General features: G+C 40.7%; 1 protein-coding gene across 1 annotated transcript in view; it reads right to left on the minus strand.

The window, feature by feature from the left end:
• stx8 (syntaxin 8) overlaps positions 1–24,623 on the minus strand; it is a 42,983-nt gene that overhangs the window by 2,137 nt on the left and 16,223 nt on the right. The window contains exon 7 of the mRNA XM_022765031.1: positions 5,925–6,026. Within this exon, the coding sequence (XP_022620752.1) occupies positions 5,925–6,026 (102 nt within the window). The remainder of the gene's footprint in view (positions 1–5,924; positions 6,027–24,623) is intronic.

A 24,623-nucleotide genomic window follows, 5' to 3' on the forward strand; every position in this document is an offset into this window, starting at 1 on the left:
TAGTCACCGCCCAGAAAAAAAAAAAAAAAACTGTTGTAAAACCTACGACAGGTGGAATTTTCATTCGTAGTATAAAGACTTGTGTCTTTTGGGAATATTAGAGTCTAATTTTATTAAAGCTGAATCCAAGTACTAAGACTCAAGTTTTGCCAAATACCTGTAGATTACTTCTTACTGCATGTTTGCTATTTGTCTAAATGATAGGCCTTTGTTCATGAAACATTTTGACATGCCACAATGAGAAAAGCACAGGTGTCAATAATAAAAAATGAATGATGGCTGAATTCCATTTAGCTGCTTCAGTTTCTGGGTCCTGGTGTTGTTCATGCTGACTCACTGTCACACCGTCACTTACTGGGACACCTGAACCAGAACAGAGCCATCGGCAGATAAGTCACAAGTACTCAGGAATTTGATCAAGAGTGGTTGGTTAAATATGTAAAATCTGACAATCAGTTCAGGTTTTATATATTTATACAGCTCAACATGTACAAATTCTATATACCCTCTAAACGTCTTTTAGGAGATAAAAGAGAAAAGTGAAGGTGGGTGGCTGATATCATGCTCATCATAAACACATGAATGCCTTTAGGATGTGGTGGTATTTCCCTCTGTATTGTGTACATATATGTATATATGTATTCTATGACCCATACCACAAACCATGCCACACACACACACATTAGATACAGAAAACTTTCTCCAAGGACACATTCACCCACTACTTCCCCCCTTCTTCTTTCTTCTAGAATAGTGCAGGAGTGAAGATTTCAAACAACTGCATCTCTGGCGGGACTGAGGGCTGTCGACAGTCCCCTCACTGACTCAAGTTGTCCATTGTTATTTAGCATGCGGCTGGTATTTTCCCCAGCCCTTTCACTTTGGGTTTACATTTCTCTCATTCTTTGGCTCACTCCTCCTGCGCTCCCCTCCGCGTCCTAATTGGTTGTCTTTCCCACAGGGAGAGATATAAGCCATGCTGAACTAATTGCTTGCGGTGGTACTGGTGGTCTGATGAAATGTTAGGCCGATGCTGGTTTCTTTGCCAGGATATGGGGTATGACTGTAAGGGGTCCAGATGTATTTGCACCTCTTTAGCTCATTGTGCCACTCTAGTCATCCATCTCTTTTATTTATTTATTTATTTATTTCATGTATTTATGGCTCTTTGTCTCTTTCTTTGTATATAGTTAATTTTTTTGAACATATTTCAATTTTATTTGAGAGGAAGGTGTTAATATATAAGTCCACAGGACATGCTTGTGAGGAGTTATCACTGGTCTAGACAGGACTTCTCCTGATAACTTACACATGTGAGCATAATATAAAGGTCGAAGCAGAAACACACGCACAAATAGTTTTTTGATGAATATTTAAAAGCCTCATGCTTAAAGCAAATACACACATGCACGTACGCACACACATACACACATAAACACACACACATTTCCAGCAATTATCTTTGTTTGGGTGTAAAAGACACCGAAGCAACACCCAGTCCACATCAGATTCAGACATCAGCATTTAATTCAGCCTGGTCCAACATCTGTCTGCACCTCCATCTGACAACACCATGGCAACAATGGCAATAAAGGCTGAGCTGTATAACATATGCATTTGTTACTGTGGAGTGAGGCGCTCACACCCCCTAATGCCATGAACAGCCAGTCATGAAGCCACATTATACACCCGCACTGACCCTCACCCTCCTGTTCTCTCTGGACCGTCCCTGTCTGCCTCAGTAACTAAACAAGCTACTCCTGACCCTCAGGAGGCCTCCAGAGACTAATGACAATAATGGCATTTGCTTGCCAAATAGATTAGGGTTCTGCTGTGACACTGATGCTGAGGGGGATAGCTGGTGTCTGCTGACAGACTGACCACCCAGGAGCTTTGGAGGCCAAAGTCTGGGTTCATCCCATCTTAGCAATTTTCAGACACATCAGTAAGACAAATCACAGAGAAAAAAAAATAATTGGTGAGAGCCCTGGACAGACAGAGACGCCCCCTGAACCTCCCCTGACTACTGCCGTTATGCCCCTTGCTTATGGTTCAAAGACCATTTTTGGACCAAAAAAGGCAACAATGACCTCCTAAGAAAAGGGACAAAAATGTTAACAAGGTTAGTCTGAAGCTCATCATTTTTCTCACAGCATAAGTGAACAGGACAAATGAATTTTTATTGGTTTTTCACTTTGAGTATTAGTTAAGATACAAATATAAACATGTGTTTCTTATCTATTACTAATACATCAGCATCACCAGAGTCAGCAGGATTCATCCCTTGGGAGAAACCAACTTCTGTAGCAAATTTTGTTCCAATCCATTCATTAGTTCAAGATATTTCCCAGGATAAGTAAAAACTTTGAGCTGCTGGTGGCGTGACGGGAAAAGTCACGGGTTCACCAATTCCCTGGGGACCATGAATGTCTATATTGAATGTCATGGCAATCCATTCATCTAATAGTTGTTGAGATATTTCAGTCGGGACCAAAGTGGTGGACCGACCAACGAACCTTTCAATCCATGACTTAAGACTCTTGTTTGTTAATATTTATATTTTCTATATTAATTTCCTAAAGTCATGCAGTGTATCTGCTGCTCTGCCAATAAATTACCTTGTTGAGGTAATATAAGTGGGACTGAAATTTCAGATATTCAGCTGGTAGATGAAACCATTTGCTCCACGGTGTAATTTTGTGGTGTGAGCACAATAACTAGGACTAAATTGTTCTAACTCAAACCCTGGCGAGAATGAGATGTAAAAAGTACTTCAAATATTTATAGATTTATTGAGGAAAGTTTAATATAACTTGCCACTTAATAAGAGTAAGATGTGGAAATACCATTAAGGCTTTCATCAATAGCATGAACACATTCAATAGCCAATTCTGGTTTCCAACAGTATGCAATGTCAGGGCAATGACAGGAACAAGAACTTGAAGAAAATATTTTTTTTAAATGGTAGACTTCCCTACTGAACAAAATAAGCGTTTCCTTGACAACTCCTGAGTTACAATTAGAGTCAGTGCAGCTACTTGCTGTACATGCTCTTCTTCCAACACTGTCAAATACTCTTCCCTTCACCCACAGCCTCTTTAGACGTACCCCCTCTAGTTCAAACAGAACAAACCTACTTGAGATGCGAGCCACCTGCAGGATTCATGAGGTTGCAGAAGCGGCCCTCTACAAACTGAGGATTAACTCTGTTGAGAGGGGCGGCCGAAGCACTGATGTTGCTTGATGGTGGTGGCTAAGCTCTGGGGAAATCACACTACTCTTCAAGAGACCCTTTGGTCCCACACACTAATCTGTCACACTAATCCAACCAAACTCAAAGCCTCTACTCCTCAATTCCCAACAACAATTAAAACAATCAACATCAGCTAAAACAAGTGGTAATGACTCTGTGAATCAGGCTTATCAGGTTTTAGTGACAGCATTGGACTAACGCTAAAAATTGTGTGTGGTGTGTGTGTTTGTGTGTGTGTTTTTAACACTACTTGCTACGGACGCACTGCAACACTCAAAAAGTACTGAAGTCCATTCTATAAATTGCTTTTGAAAGCACCTCTCTTTTGAAAAATATCTATTTATTTTTTGATTTTGTATGTTTTGTCATTCTTTCCATGGGTAGCTTTTTGCAAAGCCCTTTGTAACTATTGCTAAGTGTAAAATAATGATGTATTTCCATTTGAGAACTCCTTTAATGCAGTTAAATCAAGTCTAAATCTTGTGTACATTTCGGGGATAGATGTCTCAACAAGCCTGTGCTGTATTTCAATCCAGCATGATTCAACACAGTAGATGTTTCACAACACCACAGGCACCAGCCACACAAGAGCCCATGGTTGAGCTACTGTATATGTGGGTCCTTCCCTTTTGGTGAGATGACCCTTCCCATAGCTCACCTTACTCTTCGCCAACTTTCAACAGCTTTTTGGAGATCTCTGGTGCACGCATGCTCACAAAACTGTTTTGCCCCTAACTCAAGAGTGCAAATGACTGATGATAAATATTGATAATGCTACAGTGCAGAACATTTTTCAAATTTCTGGAAATGTTTCCAGCTTTTAGCACAGCGTTGCTCTGTATAAACTAAGATGCCTCCTTTACAATGTGGCAGCTTCCAATAGTTATGTTAAGTATGCTCTCGGCTGTCAAAGCCAGACGCTCCTAACTTTACAAGGACTCCGCTGAGACATAACACCAAATGCCGTCTTTGGATGAGAGGTGGTTTCAAAAATAAATAAAGCCTTAAAGCTGAGGAATTATAAACACGCTGCCATGGAGAAAGAGGAAAAGCCCTCAGAACAATTTGTGGCATGTATTATTTTCAATTCTTTCTCTGCTTGACACAAAGACGAGTGTCAAACAACTGGGAAGACGAACAGGGGGATGACAGAGAGGAATGGAAAAAAGAAAGAGAGCATTGAGGTGAGAGTGAAGAAGACCATAGGGGAATTTTCCATTGTGTGTGTGTGTGTGTGTGTGTGTGTGTGTGTGTGTGTGTGTGTGTGTGTGTGTGTGTGTGTGTGTGTGTGTGTGTGTGATCTTCTCTGGGACACACACACATGCACACACATACGCACGCACGCACGCACAGACGCACAACACGCATGTGCCAATACACACATGCATGCACAAGAATATACTTTGCAAATACAGTTGCACAAATTCACCTGGACACTTATGTACTTTACAAAATATGCACCAGACACACTTACATACTACTACTTACATACATGCAGGTGCACACAGTATCACATGAATGTAAACAGATACACACACATTCCCAATGAATATTCTTCAGCCTGGATCTGAGGAGAGGGAGGAGGGAGGCGTGGTGACAAGAAAACAAGTCGAACAAAAAAAAGAAAGAAAGAAAGAAAGAAAGAGTCCTGATTCTAACACAATACGAGCTCTGGGATCTTCAAACAAACTCGCGCACCGGGCACCATGGGGACACGACCAACAGAATGAAGCATTCTGGGAGGCTGACCCTCCTACTGCCTCCTTTGCCTCTGTCCACGACCGCCTGTTAAACGGGTCTCCTAGCACAACAATACAATAGCAATGCTGTCTGAAGATTCACTGGGCAAACCGAGCCTGGTTCACGCTCCCACATTCCATAGGTTGGCTTGAGCCAGCTACCACACCTCTCGTGGCAGTCGTTTTCCTCTGAAAAGCAATACCCACTGAGAAAAAAAAAAAAAAAAAGAGAAGCCGAGTCTATTTCTAAGTAACAAAGCAAGAGTGAAACACACTGAAGCAGATCTGTGGTAATAGTGAGGGAGGGTTCGTGCGTTCACAAAGCCTTTCAGGGAACTCAACTCCACTCACCAAAATCTGGAGCTGAGACAACAGAGGTTGATGACTTGGGGCCTGATTTGCAACCCTTGGTAGACATGTGAGGGTTCCTCAAAGGACTACTATGAGAGACCCACTTTAAAAGCCCAGTACACTATGTTAGCAGGCGTGACAGACAGAGTCAGTCCACCCACCATTCACCACCCACACGCACTGTGCCAAGAGGGCTTGTCCCCATCACCATAACTTTTTCTGGTCCATTGAGCCCCATTCTTTCTGGAGATGAAACTAACATTGCTCAATTTCTGAAAAGATTTCTTGTAGAGATGATACCTTTGTACTGCTAAAAAAAAATGGATGTACCCAACATGATAGGCTCTGTACGTCAAATTACATATAGTCTAAGTGAAGTGCTATATTTGTTGTCCAACTCTATGTTTAACACCAGCCAGAGGAGCTCCCATTATAGAAGCATTAGCCAGTTAGACACGTGCTCTGTAACCTGCAGAAAGGAAAGAAAATCATTCATACAAATAGATCAGATATGAGACCTGCTTTGGTCCCTGGTGCTCTACCCAGGTGCTCCATAGCGAAGGAAAACAAAGGCGGCTCACCACAGGAGGCTGACTTTGTCTCCACCAGCTTCACCCTTCTTGTCTCGTTACGAATCCTGCCATCCGTCTTGTCCACAAGATGAGCGAGGTCATCGATGATTTCTGAGAGACAAAGAGAGAGAATGAAAAGAAAGGGAAGACAGGGACAATAAAGTTAATTTCTGCTTTGCATTATGCTATTGTCTGCCATTATTAAGACTTCATAGTGTTTTTTTTTTTTTTTTTTTTAATTTTATTACATAAAAGACCTCCCAATATGTTGTGTGCAATAAATGAAATTACCCTAAATTATAAAGTGACACAACGTCTGCAGAACTTGACATCAGAGCAGTCAACAACTTCAAAAGGCAGAGGCAGCCAACGCACAGACATGAGTGGTGCTGATGGAGGGAGTGGGCTGTGTGAAAGCACTCCTCGCCCCTTTCAAATGGTTTCACTACTTCCTGAACCCATTCTGGATTTAATCATGTCCTTATTGTTCATGAGTTTTAAAGACGCAGGCTTAGGCTTCAGGGACTACGCCTGGGCGTCCAAAGAAAGAGAACGTGTGTTTTGTGTATGTGTGTGTGTGTGTCAGTGTGTGTGTGTTTGGCGCTGTGGCTAGGGTCCTTCTGTAGCAGTTCCTGACTTGAAGGTCGTCCAGATGGAAGTCTGTGTGATTTGTTAGAGCTAGCCACTGTGTTGACATGACATCTCCAGAGGTCTGGCCCAACAACAAAAACAGATAACTGCTGAAAGATTTCCAAATTCTTGATTTGTTAAGGTTGGGTATTAGAATGTGATATTGGGTTTTGGGAATTGGGGTTTGGAGTCAAAACTCTATCACAAATGGCAAATGGCAACCCATGACCGACTCTTACATTTGCTGAAACAAATATAAACTAATATACTAAACATTACTTCATGCAGTTTGCATAGATATATAAAGGTTGGTGTGACACAACTTTTAACAGACAATATCTTCTTTTCCTTTTAGGGCAATCTGTAAGTATCTCTCACCATTCCAACTGCCACAATGAGACAACACTATGAATAAATACATGAAGAAATATATGAGCAAAAACATTCAAAATAAAATCACTCATTATTCCTGTTATAAATCAGGAGATTTATTGCGATGCAGAACGTGCGTGTCTGGAGATCTAGATTTGTGGGCGTTTTTTTTTTGTTATTTCTATTCCAGCAGTGCTGATATGTTCAGTCCAGTAGCTTTCTCAACTGTAAGAGACATAACAAAACTCAAAGAAGTGGCAGAACAATAAAGAAGCAAGTAAAACAGAAACCAAGGCAGAGGCGAAGAAAGGGAAACTTTTCACAGTGTCTTATCAACCTCTGATAAATTGAGGTTTTACAGGAATAGGAAGCTAAACTCATCCACAAGCCACTGCTCAGTGCCAAGTTAAACAGACTTTACTGTCCAGGGAGGGAACAACCTTTTATTGCTTCTGCTATATGGTAAAATAGCACTGAGTCTGTACGATCTATTAATTATTTTCTGTTCTCAAAAAACTGGGTTATGTGACAGAATTCCCACAGGTGACTGACCGGGGTCATGTGCAGCATTTGTCTTTGTGAGCACAAGTGTCTTTAACTCTAGTTGGCTTTAACTTGGACTGGTGAGAAAACATGTTTCCTCAACAAGGAGCCGTCACCGCTTGACAAGACAGCATGTGTTTTGGCTGACATTGGATAATTAAGCTGCACAAATAATTTGAGGAAAGAAAGTGAGAAGTTGTCAGTTTGAAGGGCCAGAGTGTGACGGCAAGGACATGGAGATGGGAGACGTGAGAGTGCCGTATGTACAGTGTCCCTGGAGACTTCCACATCATCATCTAAGCATCAGGCAACAATTTAGGAGGAGGAAAGTCTTCCTTTACTGGCAGGGAAGGGGTGTAGACACTGAACCATTTGTGCCGCGTGCCACTCCAACTAGTCATAAAGGATGTTTTTGGTTTGCTGGTGCCAAGTTTCTTGATTCAGTTCTGGACCTGCAATAACATCTCAGTTCATTGATGAATTCCCAACTATAGGACACGACCCTTAACTACAGCTGCAATGAAACGCTGAATTAATTTTTGGAATGGTAGCCCTACAAGGTAGTAGCTTTTCACATCTATAGTCCTTCAATTCACCCTGCTATCAAGTCATATTCCTAACAACATAATTCTCAATTTCCCATTGTAACTTTTGCTTCCATGTATGACAGCTGCTGGCCCTGGCATGGCTCTGCCAGACCACAAAGAGGGCCCTGTTTCAGGCAAGGATTGTTTATTTAAAATGCTATTACACTGGATAAACCTTCAAAGCCGCAGTGTGGGAGAGCATGGCATGTGTGCAAACACACAAACATTTCATTTTTTGCCAGTTGCTTGAAGATGCATTACAATGTTCTTATTTTGCCTCTAAAGCACAATGGACAATATGTACCCTCCCATTAAATCTTAATTTGAAAGTACTGTACTTTTGATTATTTGGAAATGAATGGGAATGCCAGTTCTGATTATTTTTATGGCCTTCATTATAAAATCATTGTGGTGACTGGCAGCATTATTCTTTGGCCCTCCAGGTTCCTAAAAGTCAAGAGTTTATGACAGTAACTCATCTTAGTAACTCTACAGCTTATTAAGCACATTCTCCTCAGTATGTTTTTGACAAAACGAACTGGCAGGACTGTTGTAGAATTTCTTTTTTTTATTTGATACAATAATAAACAAATCAAGACAAAATGCTATATACTACAGTCACATAAAAATCATACTCAAAACACCTACTTCTGAAGTGCTTCCTACTTCCACAGCTTCACAGAAAACAAAGACGCATCCAGAATCTGAACAGAGAAACTTACAAATAAAATTAAAGTCTCCTCAGAGCTCTGTCTGCCGCCACTGTGGACAATGACTGAATGTTTATCAGCATCCTAATAAACTGATTTTTTTGGCTTTGGAAGAACTTGACTGTGCCCTTTCCTAATTACATCTTACTGCATGTACAACACAAGGCCATTAGCAAGCTCTACTGGGATCCAGGGACTTGTTACCATAGTCTTTGTTGTGTACTTTTCACAACAAACAAAAACAACAACTGAAAATTAGCTGGTGGTTTTGTGAATGGTCATTGTGAAAAAGGGAACAGTTATTTGGCAGCCAAGCAGCAGAGCTATCAACAAAGATATAATGGCCGACAACCAATTTTGCAGCTCTAAACACTTTGACAATGCAACCCTGGTTCACTTGAACCACTTTTATCAGAAGCTGCAAGTGATGTTCTGTCCATTAATGGTATCTCTTTTTACAGTATGTAGGTTAATGAAGATACTCTCTCCCTTTTACAATAACTGAGACATTCAGCAATGTTTTCAGGGAGCTGGGCTAAGCCCTCTGCAGTGTATGCATGCAAGTATAGTAGATACTGTGAAACCATTTTAATATGATCATATATCCGAGAACAACTCTGTTGAATCTCTTGAACAAGTTAATGTTTTACCTCATTAATTATAAATTTAAAGACACTGTGAAGCTTATTCTACGCTAACTCTGTGCCACCCTGTGTGGCAGATTTTGGTGAGCAGTTTGGGCAGAATACAAAGAGAAGTAAAACAAGAAGATAACACATTTTAAATACAAGAATCTACAGATACAAATGGGATAACAACAAAGAAAAGCAACAATTTGCATGCAAATTCAATTATATCATCATCCTACATCACCTTAATGTAAAACTCTAAGGCAACAGCTGCTACCAGGGCACATGATCTTATGGTAGAAAATAAATACTGAAGCTGAAAGAGGCAGGAACGCCAGATCTCTGTTCTGTCTCTCTGCTACCAGCAGATCCTTTTTATTCACACCAAAAACAATGTACGTAAAACCTGGCCCTTCTGCGTAGAGGCGCGAGGACCCTGGAGCGCACACACCAATAGGAGACAGATGTTGCTCTCATATGACATCACCTACTCACTCAGGCTGCCGACTTTCTGCGTAATCTCAGCGCCATTTCATCTCTGCTCCAATACTTTGCAGTTTCTATATAAACAGCCTCTCTCTGTGGCCATCCTGCTCTCTGGGGGCTAACTAGTTACCAGGTCTGTTTCCATCCTTGCTGTCGGCGTCATCTGGAACCACGGACGGACACCTACTATCCTCAGGATTGGCTGCTGCCTGCCTGGACTAAATGAGTATTATGTGGCCAAGGCACAAACTGGAAGAAAATACTGAATGTGTTTTTAAGTCACTTGTGCTTTGAGGAGACCACTAGTCCAGGGTGTACACAAGCAGATGAAGCATTTCCACTTCATTTCTGGGTGTTTACAGCATACACACCCATCAGCCTCATAGCTGGACTGAAGGTGTCACAATGACACAATAATGCCACCAGCTGCTGTCTCCTCTTGGCTCAGATCTTTTAATGCACTGTCGTCTTTTCAAGAAGCTGCAATTACGTTTTGGCCATTACCCAAAGCTCATGACCATGCGTGAAGGTTGGAACGCAGATCAACCAGTAAACCGAGAGCAGCACCTTGAGGCTCAGCTTCAGCACAATGTCTGCATTGCTACTGAAGGTCATGGTCTGAAGAAGACAACAGAACCACATCAGAGATGCAATCCTAAGGCGACCATGCCGCACACTCTCCCACACATCTCACCTTCGAAATTCTGTCCATGAAAATAGCAAACAGATTCTGTGACAAGCCCAATGAGAGAATGCCTTACTTCCCACAGAGGATGTGTCCATAGCTCTCACTCCAGTTATACAAGGACCAAATGATTCGTGGTAATGGCCCCTGTTCTCCACACTCAGCAACCCCCAAAAGATACTTCAGGAGACGGGGTCATAAGCCTTCTTGAAGTCCACCCACAGACCAGATGGGCAAACTGTCATAACCCCTCCTGCATCCTTACAAGGTTAAACAGCTGGTCCACTGTTCCCTGACCAGGATGGTATTTGCATTGCTCCTCCTGAATCAGAGGTTTGACAGTCAGGGACCAACACCCCAGTCTGCCAGTCCACAGGCACTATCCTGACCTCCATGTGACACTGACACTGAAGAATATATATATATATACCGATTACTTTTTGTAGAGAAATTACCCTCATCTTGCAATATATTTTCTATCTATCTATGTGTCGTATCAGATATGTGCACATATCAGATAATGTTGATGTGTAATAGGTCATACGCAAGAAATAATCTTACAAGAGATCAATGTGTATCATAGTATTAATTGATCCTGTGCCAATGAATATAACAGTTACATGAAACAAGGTCACAGTGCTGTGTTTCATTAGCATTGTCTTAGTTCAAACATTATTTCAGTTGCCTTTTGCCACCATATGAGAAAAGTTGTGGACTTCAACTTAAGTTTAAGTATCACAATTTATAGACCATATAGGGAAAAGGCCATCTGCCAATGCTGATAACACCAAAAAACATCTTCATAGTAAGAAATTGTTTTAAAAAATAGTTTTTTCTTTCATCCAAGCCCAATGGACTGTACAGATTTTCTGACGAGTCAAACTCCCTTGCTGGAGAGAGCCCTCTTCCATCAGCCCAGCTCTTTTATCAGAACTCATAATGTTGATAACCCACCTCATTGAGCAATTAGTGGACTGTCTAATTCAATTAAAGACACAACGAAACAAGCCAGATCCAAGGTCATTAAAGAACTGCAGAACAGTGATACATAGTCCAGATCTACAAAGGCAAGTGGAGGACAAGGATAATGGAAAAAAGAACTTGTCAGGAGAGAGTACGGACAACAAGCAGGCCCAGATAACACTTGTGAAAGAAACAGAAATACAGAAAAGAACAAATCAGAGAGAGAAATACAGTGTTTCTTTGTGGGAACAGGTCTATTCGGAAATGTAGTGTCCTTTGAGGAATTTCCTCTCCTTCTCATCTTTTAGGCTGTGATTCTGCCAGAATCTAGAGCCATGTAGCACTGCAAATGCTTGTGAGTATGCAATCAAGACAGTTAAGGATCAAACCATATTCATTATACTACTTTGGGTGAATGCAACATCCATTTCAAAGCAAATCATCACACGATATTATAAAGCATAAGTCAGAAGGCAAATGTGAAGCTCGGGAAAGTTGGGAGCTGGTCTCTATTTTAATTATTAAATTCCCACATGCCAGATCTTTACCCGCCTCAAGCCTGTGTTTTGCTGACTCATATTTGCAGAGGCTATAGCAGTGGTGGTTTGGTTTGTATGTGTGCATGTGGTTGAGGCACTACCATAAACAGTGACACCCCAGCGTGGCTCCAGGATGTGCTGTATTAACTCTGTGTGTTATTGTAGGACTCATTCCCGGAGCGGGCACAGCGCACAGAGAAAATGCTTGTTTTCTCTCACCGATTTAAATGCAATCTGACTCAGTGGGGCTAATTCTGTTGTGCTTATTCAGGAGATGATTTCTCCTGAGGATATGGAGAAAGAGGAAAGTAAAGACAGATAGTTTTTTTCACTCAACCCTCATCTTCTATCCCTTGTTGTAGAGCATGGAGGGGGGGCTGACCACAACTGTTACCAATTGGCCCTGGTGTGACTGGCTGTGTATAGAGGGTGGTGCTCTGTTGCCAACCAAAACACACACATCTCTGGATGTAACTGGAACTTCACTTGGCACACACAGAGGCACTCAGCATGATGATACAACTCAGGGCAATTATAGTATTTACAAGAAGTTGCACAGTTTTGGAAGAGTTTCTTTCAACTTATTTCTATTTTTTTTACTTCTGCTCTGGGCTGCTTATTGTAAACAAACTCACCCTGAGAGTCTGTGGGAAGTGAGGATTAGGGGGAGTTTTTAGGCAGTTTTTAAACTGAGTGCAAAGCCCAACAAATCGTTTGAATGATTGCTAAAAAAAAAAAAAAAAAATAGCAATGAAATGAAATGAAGACAAAAAAGGAAATGTGCAATTTATGTCTATGGAAGACAAGCCTCAGTATAAAGTTCAGTATAAAAAAATGTCCTCTCCACTGTTGCCTGTGGGAACTGTTGGGTTTCTCTCTATAATATTGTAAGGTCTTGACCTTATCTTGTAAAGGGCCTTGAGATTCTGTATGTTGTGATTTGGCACAATGCAAATAGCACTGAATTGAATTGAATTGAATTGAATTCATTTTAAAAATGTGTTTGACCAATCTGACATGTTTAGAGTGAGGACACATAAACACAGCCACTTTCTTTTCCAAACAATCCTCTTGCATGACAATAAAAATGTTTATTTATTATTGATGGGCTTTCTATATTTGTTTAAATATTCACACTGGTGATGGATAGTTAATGACCTGGTTTCTGCTGTGGTGTCCAATTTTTCAACTAGGGGCCAATAGTGATATCTGAAATCCGTGAATATTAAATAGCATTTATGTGAAATGTAACAGGAATATGAGGCACAGAGCTGCACACTTAAGCAAACAAGATGGGAGATGAGTCTGAGTGATATTACTGCTGTAGAAAACCATGTATGCTAAAAGGAACATATAATGCATGTAATAGATATGTTATTTAAAAAATTGACAACATAAGTTTGCCTGTCTGTATCACATCCCTTAGAAATGGAAGAGGTAATATCCAGAACAGACAGCCAGCGCATATGTAAACCTGGCCCCATCACGCAATTCACGGATCACTGATCTGTGCTTTATGTGAACGATGGCATAGACCTCACGTTGTAGGTTAATTCATCTCCATGCAGTATGTCATCTCAGCATCCACCCTGTTTTGTGTATATTTTGTGCACATATGTGCCGGTTGGGTTTGTGAGGACATCGCCATACATGCAATTTACTCTCCCAACATCTGGCCTTCTGAAGTGCCGGGCCACATGTGTACAGATTAGTCTCACTGCTGGACACCCCTCCACCCCCTCCCCAATGAATCTATGAGTTCCTGAGTTCCTCCAAATGGACTGACAGGCTCCCCCGGTCAACACGTTGGGGGCAAGATATCCTGTATTGCATCATTAGACATTTTCTCCTTCAAGGGTAGTGGCTAGCTGAGTGATGATATATGTCTTGCTTTATGTAGCTTAGGGCATTGCCAAACTTGCCAATGATCAAAACACAGTATTGTTATTCATATTGTGAGGCAACGCGCTCTTTCAACGAAAACTTTGTTTTGGCACTGTATTTGTCAACGTTGGAATAAATGTAACTTTACTACTCCAGCAGGAGAAGTTGTAGCCTACTGACAGCTGCAAGGAGTAGCCTTCCACCTCTGAATATTCATTAAGAGCAGTGTTGATGCTGATACATCAGGGCTATGCAGTTATTTGAATATCTGGCGACATGCTCTCCACTGAATCAGAATCAAGTATTCTTACTGATAATGGTATAAATCCAAATATAAATGATGAACTTGAAAACAGAGTCCCTCACACATGTAGTGTTAAGTCTTGCCAAACAACATGATGACAGAAGAAACTGTTTCATACTGTTTTGATATGAGAACTTTTACTTGGCTTGACAAATTACAAACAAATCAAATCAAAACTGAATCTCGAGAGGACTTTAAGGGTCTATAAGTATCCCAAAAGCTGGAACTGTAGTGACCACTTTGACTACCATTACATATGTGGTCTCCACATTTCGAGCCTTAATCCTAACCATTTGTGTGCCAATTTGAAACTGAAACCGGCTGTGTGTGCACGGACAGTTTCACCTCTCTAACCCTGCTACGTTTACCCCAAGATCCATCATCGCAGATGATGGACACCAAAAAGAATGACCAGCTGATGAATGACTTTCTCAAAGTTGAACCTCCATTTGAAAGACCACACTTCAAAGAAAAGCACATGAATTGAGAAAAACCTAACACACTAGCTCAGTTTTAGCACGTACAGAGCATTGGGTTCGTACTTGCTAGACTCCAAAGAGAAGGTCCATGTAAGTTATGGGAACGTAGTCCACCAAAGTTCTGTGGGAGGAGTACATTGTGTTTCTCCCATGCACATATAAATACATGCAGATACAGATTGTATTGTAAGACATGCTTTTGGAGGTCTATAGCCCAACTGCCTGGGATTCAAACATTACATCACAGGGTCACTGGAAGAATTTAGAAATTTGACATAATTCATTCTTTAATTAATTATTTTCTATATTCCTTCCTTCCTATAGTCGCCTATCTTATGATGCTCCAACGCATCACTGGGCTCAGACAGTATAATTCAATTTATCCTTGAACGGAGGAAATCTGGGCCTTTTCAGGAGCACTGCATGGCTCGAACACCACTGAAGCTTTTTTAAACAACCTGGGTACTTTAAGCCTGCAAAGACTAGAAATGATCAGCCCTGTGCACATAAACGAAAAAAAACAAGTGAGTCACGCTGTCATCCTATGATACCGGCTGAATAAAAACAAAAGCTCATTAACACAATAAGACATGTTGTCAAGACTGTTAGGCATGTGTTGACCATAATAGGGTTTAGTAATTATGACCTTGAGCTGTTCAAGACAGCTGGAAATCATCAATATAATGCACAAAATTAATTACAAGCAAACAAAACCTTGAAAAAAGAAAAGCAAGCTAAAGTAAAGCAATGGGGAGAACTTCTACCACTTTATCTGCTCTTCAGACTGGTGTAGCTATTTCTGTGTGGGGCTGCCAGATTCAGCATCTCTAATCCTATATGGCCAGGCATCACTCAACAGTGAATACAATGAGCATGAATTGAAGTTACCAGTGCTTCACATACAATTAATGCATTGGCTCTGTCATTTTAGAACGAATGAAAACAAGGGTTTAAAAATATAAAAACACGGTGCAAAGACCAACAGCAATGAGGAGAAGTCTGATCATTACTAGGCTTTCTGCCATTACCCCTCTTATGGCCAGGTGCCACCGAACAATGTGTGCGTGATGAGCATGAGGGTGCCAGCAGCAGCAGCAGCAACAGCAGCAGCGGCGGCGGCAGCGGCTGTGAGGCAGGGACCACCCTGTCACTGGCACAGCACCTTCAAACCAGCCGCTGTTACACTTCATCACTACCATCACACTTCATTAGCAAGGACACCCAAGAGAGTGGGTGGCATATTGAAATGTTAAGAACTAATGAAAAAATTGAGACAGAATAGGTTTGATTGGACGAGATTCATGGGATATGAGAACAGTCAAGTACCTACTGGACTGGAGCACAGTTACCAGTGTATCTACTGTGCAATCTGGTTACTGTGTTGTCCTATAATTAATACCCATAAATGGTCACTAAAAACGCATTTTAGACATTCATGTGATAAGAAAAGACTATTATTCTGGTACTTTCCTTTTACAGCAGTCCATTTCATGACTGTGAGTGATTTTGCTTTTACAAATAGAAATTCTAGCTGCTTACAACACTTCTCTAAAACAAACCAGTAGATTTACACAGCCAATGAACAACTGGTATGCTTAATATTTAGTCAGATTAATGATAATACAACACAATGGCAATTATTGTTGCATTTGTTTAATAAATTACATAATTACTTGAGTGTATTGCCAATTACGTTTGGACTATTTTGTTATGTAAATCAGAATTGAAAAAATTTAAACAAAAATGACAATATTAGCTCCTACAGTCCACAGAGCAGGTGGCGGTGACCAGTGCTTGAACACTGCAATGATCTAAAACGGCTGCTGTTTGTACTGAAGCATCTACAGGCGTATTTCAATAATATTGCATATTAGTTTCAATTATGACTGAGGTGTAAACTGATTTTTAAAAGGACAAAGAAAAGAGAGACGCCAGGAATTTATCACTAACTGTGTCTTAATTGAAATGATCTGAGTCTAATAACTCAACATCCCCCATGGTGAGTGGAGCTTCCCGGCAATAAGCTGGCTGGCCTGCCAACTGACTGACTGACTGAGGAGTTATGGAGGGACTTTGATGTTCATGCCAGATCCCTGTTTCACTCATAATGCACTCACAAGCATGGATACACATATGCTCTCATGCACAGACGCTGACACAAACACATACGCATACCCACTCTCCTATGGAGACAGGAACACCCCAAACAGAGGAAGGCGCACGTGCTCACACACACACACACACACACACACACACACACAAAATTGCCCACACACTTCCCGGATGTGACACGCTTCCGACAAGCATTTGTGTCACAGACTGAAGAGGACTCATCTCCACTGTGTTAACCCAGAGTGCAGTTCAGAGGGAGAACAAGAGCAGTAATGAATGCAGAGCTGTATCACTCCTGATAGAGATGTTTTATTGTGGAAAAGACAGTTCAGGGCCAGCTGGTATTTATCTGCTGAAGATCAGTGGGGATGTGGAACATGAAACATCACCATGTTGTTGTTCAGCCTGGAAAATTCTCAGATAAGGTGGGATCAAATCTGGACTTTACTTTGGATCATACACTGTGCATGACTTTCCTTTTGAGAACTCTTTCAATATGGATCTTAAGTTCAAAGTCCTAATTAGTGGCACTGCTGATAGTGAGGCCTATCAGTAGCTTGAAAACAATAAGTAGATTATAATAAGATAACAAGCAAATCAAACCAACCTCCTAATGCCTACTTCAAACAAAATTCAAGTTATGATCTCTTTGAACATCATCACATTTAGTCATGGCAGAGTAGATTTATGGAGACATCAAACTGTTGTTTAGAAGCCTCACAAGATTGCAAGAAATGCAGGTGAACAGCAAGGTCAACAGTGACTTCTACTCTTATAATGCAAGTGTTTGCGAAATAAATAGTAAGAGAGGTGGAAAAGGTGAGGAAGTGGTGAATCAGGGAACATGACTACAAATACAAATTTAAGCTCAACCTGCTTTAAGTGCTTTACATTACATATGCATCCCACAACCTGTTTTTACCATAGTATCAATTATCTCTACCAGTTGTGTAGCAATTTTCTGCACCTAGTGCTAATTATATTTTCCTCTTCCAATACGACACCTATGATAAACACGCTGGAATACACAGTGACATATTTGAATTAGAAATTGACAAAGACAGAGGTGGGAACACTTGGCACTCCAGGGTGGCACATGAGATGCACATAATTGCTGAAAATCTTAGTGAGTATGTGGTGGTGGATCTAGGATAATTGCGCTCTACACATGGAGGCCAGAATAAATGTTTGGCCAATAGCACGGCTGAAACAACTTCCCATCCTGAGAGGAAACAGCCTCCCACAAAGCTTGTGGACAGCTAGGAATGGTGCAGGGCACTAAGCAAACAGCGAAAACATGATGCAGAGACCACATGCTCCACTGAGGGCCACATGCACTGAAAACCATAGCTGGATGCTGAGACAGTTAGACGCAGAGACTAAAACGCCATGTAAGACCTATGAATGAATGACACACACCAACAATATAAGTCACATATACTGTGGTTATTAAATCCAACAGTACTACATACTGCAGCCATTTAAACAGCTGCTCCTACAGGTGTCACGAAATTACCCAGCTCCTCCGGCTGATAAGCGAAAAAAAGAGGAGGCACTGATGACTGGACGTAAGAAAGAAGAAATCTCCTCAAAGGAATTAAACAAATTTACAAATCCTGTGTGAGATCCTATGACTTGCTCTTCATCCGCACTAACCTTGGCTCAGTCCAGCACTACAACATATCTACCCCACAGAAGAGAAAGCACAAAGCCATTTCATTTTGGTAGGCGTAAACACAGAGTTTCACTGAGGACCATAACTGGTGTGCCACCAGTTCCTCTGCTGCCCACTAGTGGGTTCATGTGTGGGCTGCATGAAGGAGCAGAGACGGACAGCTCAGCTCTTGACACATGATTCTCCCAATTTGAATTTAAATTTAAAGGTGTGTGAAAGAGAATGAGTCATATATTTAACTATAACAGCATTAACAATGTTGAATGGATATTTTGTATGCCTTGTTATTAAAGAGACTGTTACTCTATGTAGATTGTCTAGGAACACAAACAAGAATGACAAAAATATTAAGAAACATATTTATACAAAACTTGTATTATACAAAATTATATTTAAAAAAAAAAAACTATATCTGTCTCACCTCTGTATAATTCTTTAAAAAAATGTATATTTTCTTTGAGTGCATTTGTGTGTGTTCATCCTCTTGAAAGTGGACACTGAAGGTTTACGCCCACAATAAAACACTTAGAGCAGAGCCCGTCTCGAATGTGTAACAATAGCACCTTGGAAACAAAACAGGAGACTGGTATTAAGCCAAGAGTGAAACAGATGAGAATGATTAGATAACAAATCAAAGGCCTTTTTCTTAGGGGCACGTGTTTGTTCAAGCAGCACAGATCAGGTCAGCGCTTATAACACTTAAACAGACATCAACATTTTATACAAAAAAACAGAGGGCAATAAAAGGCCTCTTGTTTTATTTGTGAGGCAAGCGTAGGTTTGAAAGAGTTTTTTTTTTGCCTTTTGTCTAGGGGGCTTCTCATCCTTAGTTTGGTCTCTAGATTGTGTCTGATTGAACACATGCAGGGTTATCAGATGAGGGATTAAATGGACGGGGGAGTGAAGAATTTCCCACTTGAAAGGTGACACATTTTTACAGCGTGATTAAAGACTTGTTAGAGTTTCCAATGGGATAAATAAGTACATTATCACTTTGAAGGTTAGGTGGGTTGGGTTAAGCTATTTCTTAAAGACCCACTTCTGTGGAATACCTCCTCAATGCAATAACAATATACAGTATATGTTATGTCTACAGAAACCACAGAAAAAAAAAAACCGAAATATATAAAAGTTGAGTGAGCGGGTATCACAAAAGAAGCTCTTCAAAAGTGTAATATGAGATCAGCTTGTGCTAAGCACTGAAACCAAAACAGTCCTTAGACACTTTGTGGTGAATAAACAAACACAATCGCATGTATGTAGGTAAACACAGACTGCACAAGCTGTTGAAGTTTTTTTTTTTTTTTTGCAATTATGACAACTGTTATTGGCTGCCTTGTCTGGATGTTGAAAATTGCTCTACAAATATACATTATTCCCTCCTTTAAAAATCTACCTCTGTCCATGCCTGTCTTTGCAGCACAATTAAAAGTTTTTGAGTTCCTCATAAGTGCATTAAGTAAATTTGCTTACATCATTCATTTCTTTTATTTTCCTGCTCAGTCTCAACTCTTCCTCCTCACCTGCCTCATCCTCCTTCTATCTCGCTCCCTCACTCAGCAAGAAATTTTAGACTCCCTCGCGCATACTGTCTTTGCACAGTCCGTCTGTAAGACTAGCCCACCCTGCCTTCTACCACTCTGTGTGCGTGTGCGTGTGCGTGTGCGTGTGTTTGTGTGTGTGTGAGGTCTTGCATTGACGTCTACCTCGAACTCCATCCCGTCTCAGACTGGCCAGTGGCCTCTGAGCTCCTCATGCAGATATAAATGCGGCCTGTGTGCCAATCACAACCTGACAACATGTGCTGGACATGTGGTGTACACTTTCAGTACAAACACAATGATCTCACACTCAGACAAGGCACTTACACTCTCATATATACACACTCATCTTGGTGCACAAAGACACACACACACTGAGCTGTGTGTGTGTCTGTGTGTACCGAGATGAGTGTGTAGGCTGCTAAAGAACAGATGTATATATGTGCACTTGCGCGCACGCATAAACACATAAAAATACCCAGCAGATGAAGGTGCAATCTTCCCCCCGTGCTTAAATGGGAACCACGTGCTGGCTTTGGGTTGAGGCAGACTTAGTAAAGTAAGTCCTTCCACTCATTATTTGGGATGACCCATGCTACCCTGAGGCTGAGGGGAACGCAAGGCAGCTCTGCGCTCGTCGGCCCTTTGAACATGGTCTCCAAACCGGAGCGGTTAGCAATTAAATAAACACAGGGGGAGATTTGTTCCCGCTGTCACTTGCGTTAGCCAAAAGGAACCTGCCGGGCCAAGCCTGAGTCAGTCTAAGGTACCATTAAATGGCAGGGAATCCTTTGCCCAGAGCCAAAGGCACTGGCAGCTGAAACTGCAGAGGTTCCCAACCACCAATACCACCAACACATACAGCTAATGTGCTTCCCGTGGACAATCTGCCCGCAAAAGCTCTCCAGGGAAAAATTACAGCACAGTATCAACATCAGTTTGCCGTTAAATTGTACACATACCACACGCACTAGGCAACCCCCCACCCTACCCCCACCCTACCCCACCCCCATGACGTACCCCTCACCCCCCCCACACCCCATCACAAAAAAAAAAACATAGCAGTGGCTTGGCTGTGCAAAGAAAATGTAGTCAAATCATAACATCCTTCTTTTGAGCAGGTAATCCAGTGAGGTAATGCTGAACAGTAGACACCATATAACAGCTGAAACTTCATATTCTTTGTATGACTTCATATGACATTTCTCCACAATGATGGCTGCTCCTATATACCTTTTACAGTAATAAAGTAGGATTTTCCAGATGATTCCTATGAGGACAGGATTAACAGTGCAGCAGTGATGCAACCAGGAAAGTTACGTAAAAGGCCGCTTTCAATGACTACATTTGTATTGGAATGTCAGTTTTTTTATTATTGAGAAGACAAAACAAACCTCTCTTATTTAATTGTAATGAAAGTTTATAATAATTAATGTATAATATTGTTTCCAACACAGTTAAAGCCTATGAGAGCTTATATGTTTCATTGTATTAATTGTGGCTAAACTGATGCATCACCCTGTAATGTACTATTAAACTACAAGTGACCAGAGCACGGAGCACATGTATGAACTTGTGTTACTTTATTTTTTATGATCGATTACTCCAAAATATGTTTAACTGTAATACTGGCAGTAATGTTGGCAATGCTTAAATGACATGATGGTCTGTTGTACCTGACTGCACCGGCTTTCTTTGATCTATGCTTCAAAGTAAATAAATTACTCATTAAATGTCCATAAAAGTATTAAAATCACTGCAATATTACCAATACCTTTTTGCATCTCCAGTAAAAACATGATTTACAGGTTGTAAATATTTTCTACTTTGCCCAACCTACACGGTATGCTATAAATGAGTTAAGCTGTTTAGGATGACTGAAATCATGCATCTTGGCTTAGTCTAATAGCTGATATATGGATGGTTAATAGATTAATATAAACAGACATAAGCTATATAATAGATTGTATGGCATTGCAGAATCTTTACAGGAAAACCCATAATGCTGACTAAACCCCCTTTAATGTCTACTAAGATGCTATAAAAAAAAAAAAAAGACAGATTACTCAAAGACCAAACCCTTCAAAGAACACACACAGTCTTTAAAGTGTTTGTTTCCAAGTGTTGTGTCATCTTGCTTTAAAGACAGTGGTGGGAAAGAACCGGTGAAATCATACCTCCCTGGATTTTTTTCCTTCCTTATTAGCGTATGCGTTCTCAGGGATAATGCACAATTGATAGTTTGTGAAAAACCTTGCGACTGCCAGCATGGTGGCCGTGCATGTTGAGGATGTGGAGGATGGATGGTGTAAGGGAGTGGAAGGGAAACAACCTCGCCCAGTCTCTACACAGCCCTGTCGGTGGACATCAGGATGTGATCCAGGTCTGCAGATGAGCTGAGCAGATCCGACCACACCTCACTCCTGCATCACATTGTATACTGGGCTCCTCTAGACGTGACTGTATATATATATATGTGTGTGTGTGTGTGTGTGTGTGTGTGTGTGTGTGTGTGTGTGTGTGTGTGTGTGTGTGTGTGTGTGCATGTGAAAAAGAGAGTGAAGGTAAGAAAATTTTAGGGTTTAAAGTGGGTCTGAAATTTCAACCATAAAATGGGTCATCACTGCAAAACTGCAAGTAAAGACAGCTCGCCGAATCCTTTAACATCTAAGCAGGCAGACATTTTTGATATCCCAATGACCAAGACGAAATTCATCAGGCAACAAAGCCTTCTCCTACTGTCTCCAATCATCTATCATTAGTGAAACAAGCTCTCATAATCTGTATTTCTACATTCAAAACAAATTTATTCTTTAGTGTCATTAAAGGCAACTTTCTCGAGGAAAGAGGTAGCGCACTTTAGACTTTGCTTTGTTTACCTCAGGCCTTTTCACCCAACTTTCCAACAGTTAAGTTAGCTGGATGGGGGGCAAGATCCAATAACTGTTTTAAATATGGGGATAACAGTGCACATTTTCAGACAGTCTCTCCTGGAAGGCATTCATAGCGTTTCATTCATTTGTAAAAGTAACACAAATAGTTGTGTAAAGAATGAAAGAAGAGCTCAAGAGAGAAGTTCAAATCCTGAGTCAGAGACTGGAACTCTACACATCTCCCTCAAAATCTAATTTCTTCTTTATGCCTTGAAAATGACATGCCAATGGCATCTTGACTATTACAAAACAAAACACCCAAAAATTGCTATCATTTGTCTAATTTATTTGCTAACAAAAAAAAAAATGTCAGCAAAATAACTGCATTATAAATAGTTTTTAGAGGAGGTGTGTTGGCACCAGTGTTGTGCTAAAAGGGCAATACTTGAGTCGACCAGACTTAAATAAGAGATTTCTCCGTAGCCATTTCAAGCTATAATCACCCCAAAGAAACATTAGCTCCTACAAACATGCAGAGTCAGGATCATTTGATCCATACAGCTGTGGGGTGGACGGTTCTTAATGTACTATAATATCGCTTACACAACAGGACAGAAAAACATTCGGAAATGAGTCACCATGGTCCATAAAACTGTGACAAACTTTGTTCTCAAACAATGACATGGACTGCGTTCCAATGCAGCTCTACATTCTGCATATTCTCAAGGCCGCTTGTTTTAATCTGTACACCCCTTTCAACCCCCAGATCTCAAGATGCAGTCACCTGCTTCTCTGTGGATGTTGGTTTATTCATATTATTGGTGCCTTAAAAAAAAAACAATTTAAAAAATTAAACAGAATAGATGCAAACAGCTTACGAGAATGTACTGTTTTGATAGATCGTTGGAGGAATCTTTGCTTTCAATACTCGGAGGCTTGGTATCAAAAGTATGGCACAGAAGTTGTTTGGCCACACATCAAAGCTATTTATCCTTTATCATCCATTATCACCTGTAGAGAAGTAATCTAAATGACTGATGGTGTCACTGAAATTTGCTTTTGTGATTTCAGTGTGAGCACAGTTCACCGGAGTATGGAATGGATAATCTTGGTAACATTAAACATTTGTTTCATTGTAACATGGACAACTGACAGCGCTAAATCAAGTCAAAAAGTCGTACAGCGTGTCTCCACCATCATTCTCCTCTACCACTGCCACACATCAGTTCTCTAGCCTAGTGTGAGAATTTCTGCCACTGGCTTTTTGATGTGGGGCCTTTCCTGCTAACAACTGTCACTGGCACACATTTGTTCCAGATGGATCAAGATAAATCAAAGCCATGATCTGGCAAACAAAGACTGCAGCTTGTAGAGCAGAAACCATGAAGCATGGAAACCTCACAGGGTGAAAAGCCTCCAACATGTTAGTATTTATTAATAAGCATTTAAAAAAACTTTTTTTTAAAAGAATGAGGAAATGATTATTCTTCTTACTGAGTTTTTGTTAAATCTTTAACTTAAAAAATCTCAAAAGAAGCCACTTATTGTATATATTAGTATAGCATAAAATACATCTAAAATATAAATCTATAGATTAAAACCTTATATTTATCTAATAATCTATGTTTATACTCTTTATTGAGATCTAAGATCGGTCTGGTAAATTGTTTCCTGAGCAAACATGACATTCAAGATA

This window comes from Seriola dumerili, unplaced genomic scaffold, assembly GCF_002260705.1.
Source record: "Seriola dumerili isolate Sdu_G_001 unplaced genomic scaffold, Sdu_1.0 BDQW01000621.1, whole genome shotgun sequence".
In the NCBI taxonomy this organism is placed as follows: Eukaryota; Metazoa; Chordata; class Actinopteri; order Carangiformes; family Carangidae; genus Seriola; species Seriola dumerili.